Genomic DNA, 19,800 nt, shown 5'->3' on the forward strand with positions numbered 1-19,800 from the left:
AATTAAACCTGAGTGCTACAACTACTCTAGAGCCCACGTGCTACAACAACTGAAGCCCGCAAGCCCGAGAGCCAAGGAAAACCACTGCAATGAGAAGCCAGCACACTGCAGCTAGAGATAGCCCCTGTTCTCTGCAACTAGAGAAAAGCCTGCACAGCAATGAAGACCCAGAACAGCCAAAAGTAAAAAGATTAAAAAAAAATTTTTTTTTTAAAGAAAAGTTAAGGAAGAACTATGGACGGAGGTTTGGGACACTGTATAGGAGGCAGGGATCAAGACCATCCCCAAGAAAAAGAGATGCAAAAGGTAAAATGGTTGGCTGAGGAGCCTTACGAATAGTTGTGAAAAGAAGAGAAGAGAAAGGCAAAGAACAAAAGTAAAGATATACCCATTTGAATGCAGAGTTCCAAAGAATAGCAAGGAGAGATAAGAAAGCCTTCCTCAGTCATCAATGCAAAGAAAGAGAGGAAAACAATAGAAGGGAAAAGACTAGAGACCTCTTCAAGAAACTCAGAGATACCAAGGGAACATTTCATGCAAACATGGGCACAATAAAGGACAGAAATGGTATGGACCTAACAGAAGCAGAAGATATTAAGAAGAGGTGGCAAGAATACACAGAAATACTATACAAAAAAAATCTTCACGTCCCAGATAACCACAATGGTGTGATCACTCACCTAGAGCCAGATATCCTGGAATGTGAAGACAAGTGGGCCTTAGGAAGCATCACTACAAACAAAGCTAGTGGAGGTGATGGAATTCCAGTTAAGCTATTTCAAATCCTAAAAGATGAAGCTGTGAAAGTGCTGCACTCAATATGCCAGCAAATTTGGAAAACTCAGCAGTGGCCACAGGACTGGAAAAGGTCAGTTTTCATTCCAATCCCAAAGAAAGGCAATGCCAAAGAATGCTCCAACTACTGCATAATTGAACTCATCTCACACGCTAGTAAAGTACTGCTCAAAATTCTCCAAGCCAGGCTTCAACAATATGTGAACCATAAACTTCCAGATGTTCAACTGGATTTAGAAAAGGCAGAGGAATCAGAGATCAAATTGCCAAAATCCATTGGATCATCGAAAAAGCAAGAGAGTTCCAGAAAAACATCTACTTCTGTTTTATTGACTAAGCCAAAGCCTTTGATTGTGTGGATCACAACAAACTGGAAAATTCCAAAAGAGAGGGGAATACCAGATCACCTGACCTGCCTCTTGAGAAACCTATATGCAGGTCAGGAAGCAACAGTTAGAACTGGACATGTAACAACAGACTGGTTCCAAATTGGGAAAGGAGTACGTCAGGCTGTATACTGTCACCCTACTTATTTAACTTATATGCAGAGTACATCATGAGAAACGCTGGGCTGGATGATGTACAAGCTGGAATCAAGATTGCCGGGAGAAATATCAGTAACCTCAGATATGCAGATGATACCACCCTTATGGCAGAAAGTGAAGAATAACTAAAAAGCCTCTTGATGAAAGTGAAAGAGGAGAGTGAAAAAGTTGGCTTAAAACTTAACTTCAGAAAACTAAGATCATGGCATCTGGTCCCATCACTTCATGACAAACAGATGGGAAACAGTGGAAACTGTGAGAGACTTTCTTTTTGGGGGCTCCAAAATCACTGCAGATGGTGAATGCAGCCATGAAATTAAAAGACGCTTACTCCTTGGAAGAAAAGTTATGACCAACCTAGACAGCATATTCAAAAGCAGAGACATGAGTTTGCCAACAAAGGTCCATTTAGTCAAAGCTATAGTTTTTCTAGTAGTCATGTATGGATGTGAGAGTTGGACCATAAAGAAAGCTGAGCACCGAACAACTGATGCTTTTGAACTGTGGTGTTGGAGAAGACTCTTGTGAGTCCCTTGGACTATAAGGAGATCCAACCAGTCCACCCTAAAGGAAATCAGCCCTAAATGTTCATTGGAAGGACTGATGCTGAAGCTGAAACTCCAATACTTCGGTCACCTGATACAAAGAACCGACTCATGTGAAAAGACCCTGAGGCTGGGAAAGATTGAAGTTGGGAGGAGAAAGGGATGACAGAGGATGAGATGGTTGGATGGCATCACCAACTCAACGGACGTAAGTCTGAGTAAACTCTGAGAGTTGGTGATGGACAGGGAAGCCTGGCATGCTGCAGTCCGTGGGGTCGCAAAGAGTTGGACATGACTGAGTGACTGAACTAGACTATACGATAAAATATTACTCAGCCATAAAAAGAATGGAATTCTGCCATTTGCAACAATGTGACTGGAACTATAGAGAATTATGCTTAGGAGAAATATACTCTTGTTATCATTATTATGTGGAGTCTTAAAAATAAAACACACAAATGAATATAACAAAAAAGGAACAGACTTAAAAATATGGAGAACAATCTTGTGGTTACCAGTGAGGAGAAAAAACAGAGGAGGGGCAAGACAAGAGTAGGGGATTAGGAGACACAAACTGCCATCTATGAAATAAATTAGTAAAAAGGATATACTGTACAGCACAGAAAAATATAGATATTATTCTGTAATAACTTAAAATGGAGTATAATCTATAAAAATTTTAAATCACTATGATGTTCACCTAAAACTCATACTGTAAATCAACTATATTTCAAAATAAAAAATTATTTGTTCTCAACTCTTTTCAAATAGAGGATCTCTACTATGAAAAAGGAAGCTAAGTACTACAAATAATCTTTTGTTTTTCTTATACAGCCTGGAGTACTCACCAACTGTTTACCAATCCAGTCATATTCATAATCAAACATATATCCTTTTCGATCAAACAAGTCAGTAAAAAGTTTTCTTAGGTAGTCATAATCTGGTTTTTCAAAAAAATCTAGCCTTCTTACATAACGAAGATATGTTGCCATTTCTTCTAGAAAGAAAATAAAAATTACTCTGATTAAACTTTTCTATATACATTTTAATAAAATTATAAATATCTAAAAGGACAAGTATTATAAGAACACATGAAAAAGTAGCAAGATTCTACTATCAGTGAAAATATTATGAACTTAATAACAATAAAATTAAAAGGGTGAAAAGAAGGGAGGAAAGGAAGTAGAGACAAAAGAAAAACCTGAGATTTAACAAGTATTATTTTTGTTTCATTTCATGAGAAAAGGCTGAAATTTTTTAAAAATAATATTTTTAATAGAAACCTTGGCTAGTACTGAAGGTTGAAATAGAAATTTCAACAATGCATAATTATTTAATCACAAAACACCATACTCAGCTCATACTGTTAATACTGATGGGAGCTGATTTATATAGGAAAGCATTTGCACTAGTTTGCTGGATGTCCTTTAGAATCTGCGACACAAACTAACTGCCTAAAAGAGGATTCAAATACTTAACGTAGGCTAAATGGTATTCTACCCAAAGGATCTAGCAACATTGCCATTTGATATTGGAATACATTCTTAAATAAGTATGGTTATACATCATTTTAATGCACATTTCTCACTATTTTTTTGCTAATGACTAATTACTTGCTTTTTATTATATACATATTTTAGACTACAGAAATTATGTTAGACAAAAAGCCAATTTAAGTGATTTTCTTATTTAAATTCAAAATGGGTCGTAAGCAGCGGAGACATCTTGCAACATCAACAACACATTTGGCGTTGGAAATACAAAAACATACACTGTGGTGGTGGTTCAAGAAGTTTTGCAAAGGAGACAAGAACCTTGAAGATGAGGAGCCCAGTGACCGGCCATTAGAAGGTTGACAACAACCAATTGAGAGCATCATCAAAGCTAATCCTCTTACAACTTACACGACAAATTGCCAAAAAACATCACCGTCGACCATTCTACAGTCATTCAGCATTTGAAGCAAATTGGAAAGCTGAAAAAGCTCAATAAGTGGGTGTCTCATGAGCCAACCGCAAGTCAAAAAAAATCACTGTTTTGAAGTGCTGTCTTCTCTTCTTCTACAACAACAAACCATTTCTCGATCAAATTGTGACATGCAATGAAAAGTGGATTTTATATGACCACCAGAGACAACCAGCTCAGTGGCTGGACTGTGAAGAAGCTTCAAAGCACTTCTCAAAGCCAAATTTGCACCAAAAAGAGCTGTCACTGGTTGGTGGTCTGATGCTGGCTGGTCCATTACACCATAGCTTTCTGAACCCTGGCAAAACCACTACATCTGAGAAGTATTCTCAACAAATGGATGTACTGAAAACTGAAATGCCTGCAGCCCAATGGCCCAATTCTTCTCCATGACAATGCCTGACTACACATCATACAAAAAACGCTTCAATGGGTCAACAAACTGGGCTAAGAAGTTTTGCCTCATCTGCTATATTCACCTGACCTCTCGCCAACTGATAACCACTTCTTTAAGCATCTCGATGACTTTTTGCAGGGAAAATGCTTCCACAATCAGCAGGAGGCAGAAAATGCTTTCCAAGACTTCATCGAATCTGGAAGCACGTATTTTTATGCTGCTGCTGCTGCTGCTAAGTCGCTTCAGTCGTGTCTGACTCTGTGCGACCCCAGAGACAGCACCCACCAGGCTCCCCTGTCCCTGGGATTCAGGAATAAACAAACTTCTCTCTAGTGGGCAAAACTGTGTTGTCTTGGTCTTGTTCCTATTTTGTCCTGGTTGTCTTGTAATGGTTCCTATTTTGATTAAAAGAGCCTGGTTATAATGATTTAAATTCACAGTCTGAAATCACAACTACTTTTGCAGCAACCTACTTTGGCCACCTCATGCGAAGAGTTGACTCACTGAAAAAGACTCTGATGCTGGGAGGGATTGGGGGCAGGAGGAGAAGGGGACAGAGGATGAGATGGCTGGATGGCATCACCAACTCGATGGACATGAGTTTGAGTAAACTCCAGGAGTTGGTAATGGACAGGGAGGCCTGACGTGCTGAGATTCATGGGGTCGCAAAGAATTGGACACGACTGAGCAACTGAACTGAACTGAACTGAATATAAGCTCCATCTTCTACCTTCAAGTTTGGTTCTCATTTACTGTTACTGCATAAATCACAACCCCCTTCATGGATCACAGCCTTGTCACGGTGAAGAGGCTTGCGTAACTCAATGAAGCTGTGAACCATGCCATGCTGGGCCACCCAAGACAGATGGGTCACAGTGAAGAGTTCTCACAAAACGTGATCCAATGGAAAAGGAAATTGCAACCCACTCCAGTATTCTTGCCTGGAGAATCCCATAAACTATATGAAAAGGGAAAGATACATGATGCCAGAAGATGACCCTTCCAAGTCTGAAGGTGCCCAATATGCTACTGGGGAAGAGCGGAGGGCAATTACTAATAGCTCCAGAAAGAATGAAGCAGCTGGGCCAAAGTGGAAAATGATGCTCAGTTACGGTTGTGTCTGCTGGTGAAAGTAAAGTAGATGCTATAAAGAACAATACTGTAGCTAGCACACTGAAGCAACCTAGATGTCCATCGGCAGACAAATGGATAAGGAAGTTGTGGTACATATACACAATGGAATATTACTCAGCTATGAAAAAGGACACATTTGAGTCAATCCTAATGAAGTGGATAAAACTGGAGCCTATTATATAGGGTGAAGTAAGTCAGATGTTAATGCATATATATGCAGTATGTTAATGCATATATATGAAATTTAGAAAGATGGCAATGACTACCCTATATGCAAGACAGCAAAAGAGACACAGGTGTAAAGAAAAACTTTTGGACTCTGTGGGAGAAGGCAAGGGTGGGACAATTTGAGAGAATAGCATTGAAACATGTATATTACCATATGTAAAACAGATGACCAGTTCAAGTTCGATACATAAAGCAGGGCACTCAAAGCTGGTGCTCTGGGACAACCCAGAGAGATGGGGTGCAGGGGGAGGTGGGGCAGAGGATTCAGGAAGGAGGGACACATGTACACCCATGGCTGATTCATGTCAATGTATGGCAAAAACCACCACAATATTATAAAGTAATTAGCCTCCAATTAAATAAATTAAAAAAAAAAAAATAGAGACCAATATTGCATAGGAACCTGGAATGTTAGGTCCATGAATCAAGGTAAACTGGACATGGTCAAGGAGATGGCAAGAGTGAATATCAACATTTTAGGAATCAGTGAACTAAAATGGACAAGATTTGGGTGAATTTAATTCAGATGGCCATTATATCAACTATATGGGCAAGAATCCCTTAGAAGAAATGAAGCAGTCCTCATAGTCAACAAACAGTCCAAAATGCAGTACCTGGGTACAATCTCAAAAATGACAGAATGATCTTGGTTTATTTCCAAGGCAAACCATTCAACATCTCATTAATTAAGTGTATACTCCAACCACTGATACTGAAGAAGCTGAAGCTGACTGGTTCTATGAAGACCAATAACACCTTCTAGAACTAACACCAAAAACAGATGTCCTTTTCATAATTAGGCTGTGTGTATGTGTGCTCAGTCATGTCTGACTCTTTGCAAGTCTACCCCAAGGACTGAGCCTGCCAGGCTCCTCTGTCCATGGGATTTCTCAGGCAAGAATACTGGAGTGGGTTGCCATTTCCTTCTCCAGGGGATCTTCCCAACCCAGGGATCGAACCCACATCTCTCGAGTCTACTACATTGGCAGCTGGGTTCTTTACCACTAGCACCACTTGGAAAGCCCTTCATAATCTTGGGGACTGGAATGCAAAAGGAAAAAGTCAAGAGTTATCCACAACAATACACAAGTATCCACAATAATACACAAGTTTGGCCTTGGAATACAAAATGAAGCAGGGGAAAGGTTAAAAGAATTTTGTCAAGGGAACATATTAGTCATAGCAAACACCTTTTCCAACACAAGAGACGATTCTATACATGGACATCACCAAATGATCAACAGCAAAATCAGACTGATTATATTCTCTGCAGCTGAAGATAGAGAAGCTCTAAACAGGTAGCAAAAACAAGACCTGGAGCTGACTGTGGCTCAGATCATGAGCTTCTTACTGCAAAATTCAGGCTTAAATTGAAGAAAGTAGGGGAAACCACTATACCTAAAACAAATCCCTTATGATTATACAGTGGAGACGAAGAACAGATTCAAGGGATTAGATTTACTAGAGAGAGTGCCTGAAGAACTATGGATTGAGGTGTATAACACTGTACAGGAGGCAGTGAATGAAACCATCCCAAAGAAAAAAAATGCAAGGAAGCAAAGTGGTTGTCTGAGGAGGATTAGGAAGCTAAGGAAAGCAGAGAACTAAAAGGCAAGGGATAAAGGGAAAGATATACCCAACTGAATGCTAGCAAGGCTATGCTCAAAATCTTTCAAGCAAGGCTTCAGAAGTATGTGAACCAAGAACTTCCAGAAGTACAAGCTGGGTTTAGAAAAGGCAGAGGAACCAGAAATCAAATTGCCAACACTTGCTGGATCATGGAGAAAGCAAGGGACTCCCAGAAAAGCATCTACTTCTGCGTTAGCCTTTGCCTGTGCAGATCACAACAAACTGTGGAAAATTCTTAAAGAGATGGGAATACCAGACCACCTTAACCTGTCTCCTGAGAAAACTGAATGTGGGTCAAGAAGCAACAGTTAGAACTGGACATGAAACACTGGACTGGTTCAAAATTGAGAAAGGAGGATGACAAGGCTGTATACTGTCACCCTGCTTATTTAAATTCTATGCAGAGTACATTATGCAAATGCTAAGCTGAATGAATCACAAGCTGGAATCAAGACTGCCAGGAGAAATATCAACAACCTCAGATATGTAGATAATACCACTCTAACAGCACAAAGTGAAGAGGAACTAAAGAGTCTATTGACGAGGGTCCAAGATCAGAGTGAAAAAGCTCTCTTAAAACACAACATTCAAAAAAATAACATCATGGCATCCAGTTGCATCACTTCCTGTCAAATAGAAGGGGAAAAAGTAGAAGCAGTGACAGATTTTATTTTCTTGGGCTCCAGAATTACTGTGGACAGTGTCTGCAGCCATGAAATTAAAAGACACTTGCTCCTTGGAAGGAAACCTATAACAAACCTAGGAGCATATTAAAAAGAAGAGACATCACTTTGCTGACAAAAGGTCTATACAGTCAAAGCTATGGTTTTTCCAGTAGTTGTGTACAGATATGAGAGTTGGACCATAAAGAAGGCTAAGTGCCAAAGAACTGATACTTTCAAACTGTGGCAGTGGTGAAGACTTTTGAGAGTCCCGTGGATTGCAAGAAGACCTAATCAATCAATTCTAAAGGAAATCAACCCTGTTTATTCACTGGACCTAAAGCCCTGTATTTGGCTAACAGATTTGCAAAGAGCCGACTCACTGGAAAAGACCGAGATGCTGGGAAACATTGAAGGCAAAAGGAAAAGGGGGCCACAGAGGATGCAATGGTTGGCAAGCATCACTGACACAACGGACGTGAATTTGAACAAACTCCAGGAGATAGTGGGAAACAGGGGAGCTTGGTATGCTACAGTCCAATGGGTCGCAAAGAGTCGGACATGACTTAGGGACTGAACAACAACAAAATATTCTAACAGGTATTTTAACACATTACAGACACATTACTCTTATCCGTTAATTAATTTAGAAATCTTAAGTAAATTTTTGTTGATTGATTTCATGTGAGTTGCCAAAAAACTACATGAGAACAAAACTATCTTCAGGAAATAAAAAATCAGCCTAAAAGCAGTAAGGTTAGCAGATTTTGCTGTACTTGGAAAACTAGACTACATCATATATCACATACCTCCTTTGAGATTGATACTGAGTTTCAAATGACTAAAACTGGATACCAAAACTTTACAGTTGGTATTTCTGAGCAAATATTTCAACTTATTGAAAGTATGCTGTTGAAGAAAATACTATTTTAGCTGGTACTGGCCAACACTATAAGAAGGATTTTTTTCCATTACTATCATCTTACAAAGCAAACACATAAATTGCCCCTGTGGTCTGTGTATCAAATGCTGACATCTTTTAAACCATATTTTTTAAGCATGAAAAAAGTACTTATAAACTTAAGTAATGACAATTAACACTTACAGTTTTCTGTGTATAATAAGCACATGTATCAGTACAGCATTATTCATTACCTGGAAAATTTTCACATAACACTTCTATTGGTGTGGCTCGTTTTGTATCTCCAATTTTCTGATACCTCTCCTTTAATGTGTCAGCCTAAAATAGAAAGTAAAAACTCTTGAAAAGTAATTTTAAAATTAAATACTTGGAAGAAAGTATCTTAATAAATTAATAACTTATTAAACTCAATAAAGAAACACAAAAACAATTACCTTTAAACCTTGCCAAGGAAGACTGCCTCTCAGAAAATACATGAACATGTGACCTAACGCTTCTAAGTCATCTCTTCTACTTTGTTCTGAAATATAAGAGAAACATAAATTTAATGTTCCTTTCCCAGTAAAGGATGGAAGAATGGAAAAATGATTCTTTCCTTACATGTAAATTAATTCCTGATAATTCCTCAAAGTCCAGCATATAAAATACAAATCTAATCATGCCTAAACAATAATGGTTTTACAGTAAAATTATCATGCATTTAAAAAATATGACACTATGATTTCTTTACATGCTACTGGAGATTTCTTTCTTTCCCTAAATATTAATATCTATTCCTACAAATAAGGTAAGGAGGAACGGGTTCCATGATGAAAAACAGAGTCACTGTGTACTACAGCTCCATTTTACAAGATATACAATATAACATATTAAAAATTTTGAAAATACCTAGAACTAACAACGTTTAACTTTCTTTAGTCCTCCATTTCCTAAACTTAAATGAGCACAAAAATTCCATCCCACATACCATACTCTCCATTACTATTAAATACCATTAATACATTGCAAAATATATTTTTAAAAGCACTTGCGTTTGACACATTCCAATGGTAGTAACTCCTCCGGCAGCACCAAAAATATGCTACCAGAACAAATTGCCATTTTCAAGTTTCTATTGTTCTAGTAACAAAAGGTTGTATAGCATATAACTGAATGATATAATAACAGACCAAGACTCAGAGAGGTACTTACAAATATTTGCTGAGTAAATTTTTTTTTTTCAATTTGTCACTTGACCTAAATGCTTAATTTTTGTTAGTATTTTAAAATAATACAAAAATTCTAAAAGTAAGAGGAGATAATAATAGTTTAATAAGAGGATGTTCATGTGCAAGATGTTTCATCCAAATGAACACTAAGACTATCCAAGCAGTACTAAATGTTTTAGGAAAAGCAAACCTTTCAAAGGACAGATCTGAACTAGAGTGAAAGGGTCAAAAATGTTTTAATTTTTACTACGCAACCTTAGAATATTCTGTAATTCTCTTCTGAAACACTTGTTACAGTTTTAATAAATATGTTTGTGCTTTTATTTAATCAACATCTATCCTCTCACCTGACATTATCACAGGAGAACAGAGGTCTCTGGCTCAATAGCCTCAGGGCCTAGTGCCCCAGGGCTGCCACAAAACAGGCAATCAAGGCATACTACTTAAATATATAAGTGACTATTTAAAAATATACTAGATTTGTCCCTATTAATACTAGATTATATCTCTTTTCTATAAATATAAGGAAATATCTAGAAGAATAGGCATCAAATCATTAGTAATCAGGGGTAGGAAACTGCAGGACCAGATAGGATATTTCAATAGCTCACTTCATAATTTCAAAAATGTGATATAATGGGAATTTTTCCTTATATTTCATATTTTAACAATGTAAGCATATTTTATTTTTAAAAAAGCAAGCTTTCAAAATAAGTAATATAGACTTTAAATTCTTCTAAAACCCATTAATGAAAGCAGGATATGAATAACATGAAAAAAGTCCAGTAATGACTTTTTAAACTAAAATTTCACTTTATTAGACCCGAGGAGTCTTAAAGAATGAGAAGTCAAGGAAAGAAAAAAATATTATTTCTGAAGTCCCCTGAGAATCAGAATCACCTCTGAAGCTCTTAAGAATGTCAGATGAGCACACCTAATGCTGGATGTTGATTCTCTGGGGACGACACAGAGTAGAAGAATGTATACTTAAAGTTTAGCAGATGATTCTGAAGTATAACCAGATTTGATAAGCACTAAAAACAAACTTCTTTTACTCAAGTCTAATTTTACATATAATAAAATACACTTATTAAAGGGTACAGTTTGATAAATATTGACAACACATACATATAAGTACTACTACAATCAAGAAGTATTTCCAACACTCCAAAAGATTCCCTTTCACGCCTTGCCTGCTATTCTCCCCCTCCCCTGGCCTCAACCAGGCACATGTTTTCTGTTACACTACAGTAGACTTGATTTTTTATAGAGTTTCACATGCATAGGATCATACAGTATGAACCGTTGTGTCCAGATTCTTCTGCTTTACTCCTGTTGCTGTAAGCATTAATTAGTACCTCAATACTTTTTATTGCCAACATCATTTATCTATTCGGCTACTGACATACCTTTGAGGAACTTCCAGTTTTGAGTTATTGTAAATAAGGCTGTTAGGATCATTCTTGCACAAGTCTTTGTGCGGACAAATGTTTTCATTTCTCTCACATATCCAGGAGTGGGATTACTCCGTTATATGGCAAGTGTAGGTTTGACTTTATAAGAAACGTATATGCTATTTTCCAAAGGGTTTGTCCCATTTTATGTTTCCATGAGCAATACATGAGACTTCAAGTTGCTCCAGAACCTATCATTTAGTATGTATCTTTCAAATTTAGCTACGCTAATGGCCATGAAGTATTACCTCACTGTGATTTGAGTTTCACTGGTGACAACATTTTGAACATTGTTTAATGTTGTTACTGGTCATTCACATCTTTTTGTGACATGTTGTGACACGACTGAACGACTTCACTTTCACTTTTCACTTTCCTGCATTGGAGAAGGAAACGGCAACCCACTCCAGTGTTCTTGCCTGGAGAATTCCAGGGATGGGGTCGCACGGAGTCGAACGCGACTGAAGTGACTTAGCAGCAGCAGCACCAGTGACACTGTACCCATGTTTTAAAAAATTATATTATTTGTCTTATAATAAATCTTAAAGAGTTGTTTGTGTATTTTGGATGTAAGTCATTTTCAGATACAAGCTTTGCAAATACTTCCTCCCACACCGTAGCATATTTTTTTCATTTGCTTAACAGTATCCTTCAAAGAACAGCAGTTTATATTTAGATGAAACCAAATTTATTGGACGTCCTTGTTGTTGTTTTATTGTTTATGCTTTTTTGTCTCAGCTAGAACATCTTTGACTCCCCTAAGGTCACAAAGATTTTCTATCTTTCCTTTAAGAAATACTATAGTTTTGGCTCTAACATTTAAATCTATGAATCATTTGAAGTCTTTTTCTCCTGTTTTCTTTTGTTGTAAGGGTTTAGATTCATTTTTTTCAATACTGATGCCTAGTTATTCTCACAAAGTTTCTTGAGAAGGCTGTCTTTTCCCCTTGGGTATCTTTTGCACTATCCTCAAAAATCAATCGGAGAAGGCAATGGCACCCCACTCTAGTACTCTTGCCTGGAAAATCCCATGGACGGAGGAGCCTGGTAGGCTGCAGTCCATGGGGTTACAAAGAGTCAGACACGACTGAGCGCCTTCACTTTCACTTTTCACTTTCATGCATTGGAGAAGGAAATGGCAACCCACTCCAGTGTTCTTGCCTGGAGAATCCCAGGGACGGGGGAGCCTGGTGGGCTGCCGCCTATAGGGTCGCACAGAGTCGGACATGACTGAAGCGACTTAGCAGCAGACTTGGCAGCAAAAATCAATTAAGCATCCATGTATGGGTCTATTTCAGAACTGTATTATGATTCAATTATCTATGTCTATACCAACACCACCCAAAATAAGTAAAAGAAAGGAAAAAAATAATGATAAATTAGAAAACCAATAATGACAAAATGGACAATCAGTAGAGAAAAATATTGAAATCAAAAGCTGGTTATTTGAAAAGTTCAATAAAATTAATCCTCTCATTAGGATAAAGGAAAGAACACAAATTACTATTATCTGGGGGCATCAGGACAGATCCTACAGACAGTAAAAGGATGATAAAGGAATGTTACAAACTAACATTAAGCCAATACATTCAACAACTTAGATGAAATGGACAAGTATTTGAAAGCTATAAATTACCAAAATTACCTCAAGAAGAAGACAACTTTATATTAGTTAAACAAAATGTAATTTATAATCTCCAAATATAACTATGGGCCCAGAAATGATCTAGTAAATTCTATTAAACATTTAAGGAACAATACCATTTCTACACAAACTCTTTCAGAAAACAGAAGAGAAGGAAACCCCTCCCAACTTGATTCACTACCCTGTTACCAAAGCCAGACAAAGGCATTACAAGCAAAGAAAACTACAGGAAATATCTCTCATTAACACAGATGTAAAATCCTTAAAAAGAAAGTAAACCATGATGAAGTAGGGGTCATCCTATGACTTGAAGTTTGGTTTAACTTTCAAAAATCAATTGATATAATTCTCCAAAATTAAAAGAAGATATGAATCATAAGAACATCTCAAAAAATATAGAAAAAGTATTTGAGAAAAGCTAACATGCATTTATGATTAAAAAAAAAACACCTCTCAAATAAAAAGAGAAGGAAACTTCTTCACATTGCAAAAGGACTTCTATGAAAAAAACAAAAATTCTTATGTAAGTAAAAGGCATCCCTAAGATCCAGAACAAAGCAAGGATGTTCACTCACATTTTCTATTCAATATTGTACTAGAAGTTCCTGTCAGTACAACAAAAGAGAAAAAATTAAAAGATATTCAGATTGTAACTGACGAAGTGAAACTATTTTTCTTTGCAGACAATATGACTGCATATGTAGAAAATCCGAATCCTAATCCACAAAAAAAAAAAAAAAGTGTTAGGACTAGTAAATGAGTTTTAGCAAGGATATATGATACAAGGTCAGTATATAAAAATTAATTGTATTCCTATTCTAGAAATGAACAATTGGAAAATGAATGTGAACAGTAATAAAATTTCCAATAGCATCAGAAAATATGAAATGTGGGGATCAATTTATCAAAATACAAGCAATACCTTGTAGTACTGATTGTAGTAATTATAGTATATGGTTTTCAAGACTAAATGCTAAATGTATATAAATACAGTGGGCCCACCATATTCATGGGTTCTGCCTCTGTGGATTCAACCAACTATGGACTGAAATATCTGTAAAAAATAATTCCAGAAAGTTCCAAAAAGCAAAACTTGAACTTGCCAAGGGTTGGCAACTATTACAAAGTATTTACATTGTATTAGTTATTATAAATAATCAAGAGATGATTTAAAGTATATGGGAGAATGTGTGTAGGTTATATGCAAATACTATGCAATTTTATATTAAGGGCTGAGCATCCTTGGGTTTTGGCATTCTCAGGGTCCTGGAACCAATTTGTGGATACCAAGGGACAAGTATACTGAGCCCTACAGTAGGATTTTTATTAAGGAGAAGAACTGGTCATAAAGGCAATTCTCCACTGAATTCAATCCAAGAGGAGGTTTAGTTATCACAGTGAGAAGAAGTCAAGATCATAAGGCGATCTTGCCTACATGCTTATCTCACAGAACAGTCTTATAACCTACAGAGTATTTAAAAATTCAAACCATAAATAGGAGCTATTAAAATAAGCCTATTACCAAAACTTGGTCTGAAATATTTCTTCCTCTGATAATTCCTTTCTGTTTTATCACCAACTGACAAATTTGAAAATAAATTTCACTGTGCAGTAACAGAAGTCATGAAGAGGGCTTTCTTTTTGAAACACAGTAACTAAAGAATACCTCCTCTGGTCTTTAACAGTTGAGTTAGATGAAAAAAAATCTCCCAAAGGTAATTTGGCCCGTATTAAATCTTGTTCACAATCTTTAAATTAGTTCACTACAAAGGATCATTTGAAAATGTATGTTTTTGTCAAAGGCAGAATCTTTACTATAGGAACTCTTGCTTTGAGCAATTAAAACATTAAAAAGTGACAATTTTCTTTACAATAGAATAACTATAACATTGTTATTTTAACAACTTATTGGCCAGAGACATTATTAATATTAATACATCTTTTGTAACCTGAACATTATTGACCAGAGAGTTTCAATATTCACTTAACTAACAAATCACTGGCCACAGCTGTTAGTTTCTGCAAAAATCTCCCAGTGAATAATGTGTTAAATAGGTTCTCCAATAAATTTAAAGGTTATGTAAAGAGTCAAATTAAAATTCTGCTCTTCAGGAATATATGTATCACATAAAGTAACACAACCAACACATACTACAAGCCCAGTGTGTGTCAGTGCTTCATACAGATGATCTTTTAAAACTACAGCTATACTCAAAGTGTCAGTTATCCCCCAATAAAGAAATTAAGGCTCAGAATGATTGTGACTAGCTCAAACCTATGCAGAATTTCAGATCATGTGTCTGTACTTTTTTTCATTTCAGAAAACAAGGTTGCTGCTGCTAAATCGCTTCAGTCGTGTCCGACTCTGTGCGACCCCATAGACGGCAGCCCACCAGGCTCCCCCGTCCCTGAGATTCTCAAGGCAAGAACATTGGAGTGGGTTGCCATTTCCTTCTCCAATGCATGAAAGTGAAAAGTGAAAGTGAAGTCGCTCAGTCGTGTCCGACTCTTAGTGACCCCATGGACTGCAGCCTACCAGGCTCCTCCGCCCATGGGATTTTCCAGGCAAGAGTACTAGAGTGGGGTGCCATTGCCTTCTCCGAGAAAACAAGGTGGAGTCAATCAATTAATTAAACGCTTATTACAAATCTCTACAATGCTTTTCTATTTAAAAATTCTACTCATGCAACTCAACATTATTTTCCTCTTTTTAAAACTGACTTATTACCTAGCATTGTTTCCACTGCCACTGAATTTCTATTCAATTTTCAACAGAAAAATACCACCCCAAAATATCAAAAGTCCCACTAAAAGGTAGGAAACCCTCTAATATATCCACGTATATTTTTAAAAGTAAATTTATTACTGCATTTCCCTGCAAAAATAAAAAACGAGGCTAAAAACATGTTAGTTAAACTAAATACAAGCATGACAAGAGAGCTGAACAACAAAAATTCTCACCAAAGAAAGTTTATCCTTTATATGTAACCAAAATATAAAAACAAAAATCACTACAAGCAAATAAAGTTTCACTTTATATTTCCTTCTAAAAGGATCAAAGTTATTTTTCCTTGGCATCTCATAAAAAAAAAAAAAAAAACTCTTTCACAAGATTCACTGAGCTTATTCACATTTTTCAAAATCACATAACTGAGTTTCTTAGAAATGAAAACACAAACTCAAAAGAAAAAGGATAAGCATAATTATGCAAGACAATTCTCAGCAACAACCCACTAATCCAAATACCTTATCTAGAAATATCAAAAACTCAGAAAGAAAAAATATGTTTTCTGAGCAATGGAACTCAAAATATGCATAAATCTGATTCCTCAAAAAGTCCTCTTAAAAATCTAGTTATCTTAATTTAGATATAATTCCAATGAGTTTGGCTATCAGGTTACAAGAAGCAAAACAAAAGATGAGAAAGTGCTGCCAGCAGTAGCTGTACTATACACAGTAACAAAAAGTAATCAAAAATATAGTTGATGGGATAAAAATCTGTTTAAAAAAAAAACACTGCTTCAAGACCTACTGCATGGTAGTGGCTAAGGAACAGACAAATAGATCAATGAACAGAATAGAGAGCCCAGGAATAGACTCTCATTAACAGTCAACTGACCTTCAACAAAGAAGCAAAGGCAATACAACGGAGCAAAGACAAGTCTTTTTAACAAATGGTGCTAAGACAGCTGAACATTCATATGTAGAAAAATGAATCTAGACACAGAACTTACACTGTTCACTATTCAAATTAACTAAAATAGATAAGAGACCTAAACATGAAACACAAAGTTACAAAGTTCTTAGAAGATAACACAGGAGAAAATCTAGATGACCTTGGGTTTGGTGATGAGTTTTAAGATGTAATACTATAAGCACAATACATGAAAGAAATAACTGATAAACTGGACTTCATTAAAATTAAAACTTCTGCTCTACAAAAAATACCATCAAGAGAATAAAAAGATAAGCCATAGACTGGGAGAAAATATTTGCAAAAGACACATCTCATAAAAAACTGTTATCCAAAAGAGACAAACAACCCTTAAAATTCAACAATAAGAAAATAACCACATTGATTAAAATGGGCCAAAGACCTTAACAGACACCTCACCAAAGAAGATACACAGATGACAAATAAGCATATGAAAAGATGCTCCACATCACATGGCATCAGGAAATGCAAATTAAAACAACATAACACTACAGACCTATTTGGTATAAATCCAGAACACTAACAATATCAAATGCTAGTGAGAATGCAGAGCAATAAGAATTCTCATTCATTGGTAGCTGGAATACAAAATGGTAGTGACTTTGGAAGACAATTTGGGGGTTTCTTACAAAACTAAACATACTCAAACCACATGTTGAAGCAACTGAGCTTTTTTATATTTACACAAAGGAGCTGAAAACCTTATGTCATACAAAAACTACACAAGGATGTGTACAGCAGTTTTAGTCATAATTGCTAAAACTTGAAAGCAATGAAGAGGTCCTTCAGTAGATGAATGGATAAATAATCTGTGTTATCTCCAATGGAAAATTATTCAATACTAAGTGAAATGAGTTATCAAGCCAAGAAAAAACATGAAGGAAATGTAACTACGTATTACTAAGTGAAAGAAGCCAATCTGAAAAGGTTACATACTGTATGATTCCAACTATATGGAATCTGGAAAAAGCAGAACTATGGAGACAAGAAAAAGACCAGTGGTTGTCAGGGGCTGGAGAGAGGAAGGGATTAAGTGAAGCATAGAGGATGCTTAGAAAGTGAAACTAACGTCTAGGATACTACAGGTAGATACATGTCATTATAAATTTGTCCAAACCCACATAATACACAACACCAAGAGTGAACCCCAAAGTAAACTACAGACTCTTGGCAATAACGATGCATCCGTGTGGATTCATCGACTATCAAAAACGTACCACTTTGGTGTGATCGTATTACAGTGAGCACATGCGGGGACAGGGTAAAAAGGAAACCTCTGTACTTTGTGCCTAATTTTGCTATGAATTTAAAACTGCTCTAAAAATTAATGTTATTTTTTAAAAATACAGAACTATTTAAATGCACTTTTTCTAAACTTATTTAAATATACATCCTAACACTCTCCAAGTGGCCTTGAGGGTATCACTTTAGAACAATAATCATAAAAAAATTATGACACTGAAATATCAAGAAAACACCAATTAGGTTTATTATACTTTGTTTCAAAAAGCAAGGAATTGTGCAGTATAAACTGTTAAAATGTAACTGAAAAATGAAAACGCGAGCTTTTAAACTGTTAAAAAGCTGTTTGGAGAGGCTTCAGGAGTAGGTCTCAGGATTTGGGGCAATTAGCTGGAAATTATATGCATCACATCACAGAATGAAAAAATTATGATTTTTATAACACCATAATTCTGTGATTGCTTCTCTCCCATTCTGAGCACTTTCCACTGAGGGAATTAAAATACCATTCTTCTTTGGAACACAGATTCTTCTTAACAATTACAAAGCAACTGGCAACTTATTCCTCAAATCCTAGTCTTTTTACTCATGAATACTCAATAACAGTTAAAAATAAAAGACAAGTGTATTTCAAGACACTTGCTAACGAGAAATACATAGTATTTACTTAATTTCAAATGACTCCAATAAGACAAAAAAGAAAAAAAGTAATCCAAAGAAAGATTATAAAATGAGGCTCAAAGCACTTGAGAAAAAAAAAGTCTTTAAAAACTATTAAAAAGAAGATACTTGATGAGATGCAATTAAAAATAATTCAACCTGATAGTACTAAAGAATGCGTCCATTAAGGCAAACCAAAGAAATCAACATTTGTCACATGCAGCTTCATTGAGATTTCATCTTGATCAGTGACTGCCGCAAGTACAAGAAAAATATTATACAAATGAATCACTATATCTTCCTTCTAGACATAAATCTTCTAATTAAGATCAATAGACATACATACACCACAGAAATAAAGATACTAAATTCTATAATGTGATCTTAACACTATTCCTCCATATTATATTAAGGGACAACTTTTTCCCTTAGTTGGGAAGGTCACTTTTTCACTGTCCTTAATCTCTTCCTGATTCCTCACAAAGCCAAGTGCTCTAAACTCAAAACACCACTAACTATTGCCTGTTCACAGCCTCTCAAACATATAGAATGCTTTAACTCTAGCACTCAAACTCACTCTACATTAGCTCATTCTTAATTTTAAAAAAAGGAACTCATATAACCTGTCAAACAAATTTTCTATTTTTACCATCCATTCCAAAATTCTACATCAAAACTGAGAATAAGAGCTTTTACAAATGAGAGAAAGGAAGGTTTAAAGCTTTTGTTCTTTGCAGAACTTGCCAAATAAATAATTTTGTGTTTGCTTCCTGAAAGAAGAGTAAAAAAGAGATTATTACAATAGTTAAATGCCATTTCCCAAGCTCTGAAGGCTTTTCTAACAAGGAAAAACATATCAGACCACTTTGCCATTTCTACAAATAGAATCCTGTTACATTTACCATTGTTCAGATAAAGAACACCAGGCCAGAAGGAAGTCATGACTTCATGTCTCATAATAAAGCGAACCTTTGTTAGTTGTTATAAAATAGTCTTAACAACTACCATGAAATGAAAATTTCTCAGACACTGTTCATATAAACATAGATGTGCC

At 36.0% G+C, this 19,800-nt stretch overlaps 1 protein-coding gene across 23 annotated transcripts in view; it reads right to left on the reverse strand.

Annotated features, from left to right (window-relative positions):
- CSNK1G3 (casein kinase 1 gamma 3) overlaps positions 1–19,800 on the reverse strand; it is a 116,419-nt gene that overhangs the window by 32,951 nt on the left and 63,668 nt on the right. For 12 of the 23 annotated variants that reach the window (XM_086410634.1, XM_086410620.1, XM_086410638.1 and 9 more), the window contains exons 7-9: positions 9,257–9,342; positions 9,056–9,140; positions 2,734–2,882 (exon numbers count right to left, since the gene is read on the reverse strand). In XM_086410634.1, the coding sequence (XP_086266760.1) occupies positions 2,734–2,882; positions 9,056–9,140; positions 9,257–9,342 (320 nt within the window). The remainder of the gene's footprint in view (positions 1–2,733; positions 2,883–9,055; positions 9,141–9,256; positions 9,343–19,800) is intronic. The other 11 variants (XM_086410625.1, XM_086410639.1, XM_086410636.1 and 8 more) reach the window with 2 other exon arrangements.

This window comes from Bos grunniens, chromosome 7 (genome assembly GCF_055505025.1).
Source record: "Bos grunniens cultivar Pamir isolate PY7600 chromosome 7, Bosgru_T2T1.0, whole genome shotgun sequence".
NCBI classification, from domain to species: Eukaryota; Metazoa; Chordata; class Mammalia; order Artiodactyla; family Bovidae; genus Bos; species Bos grunniens.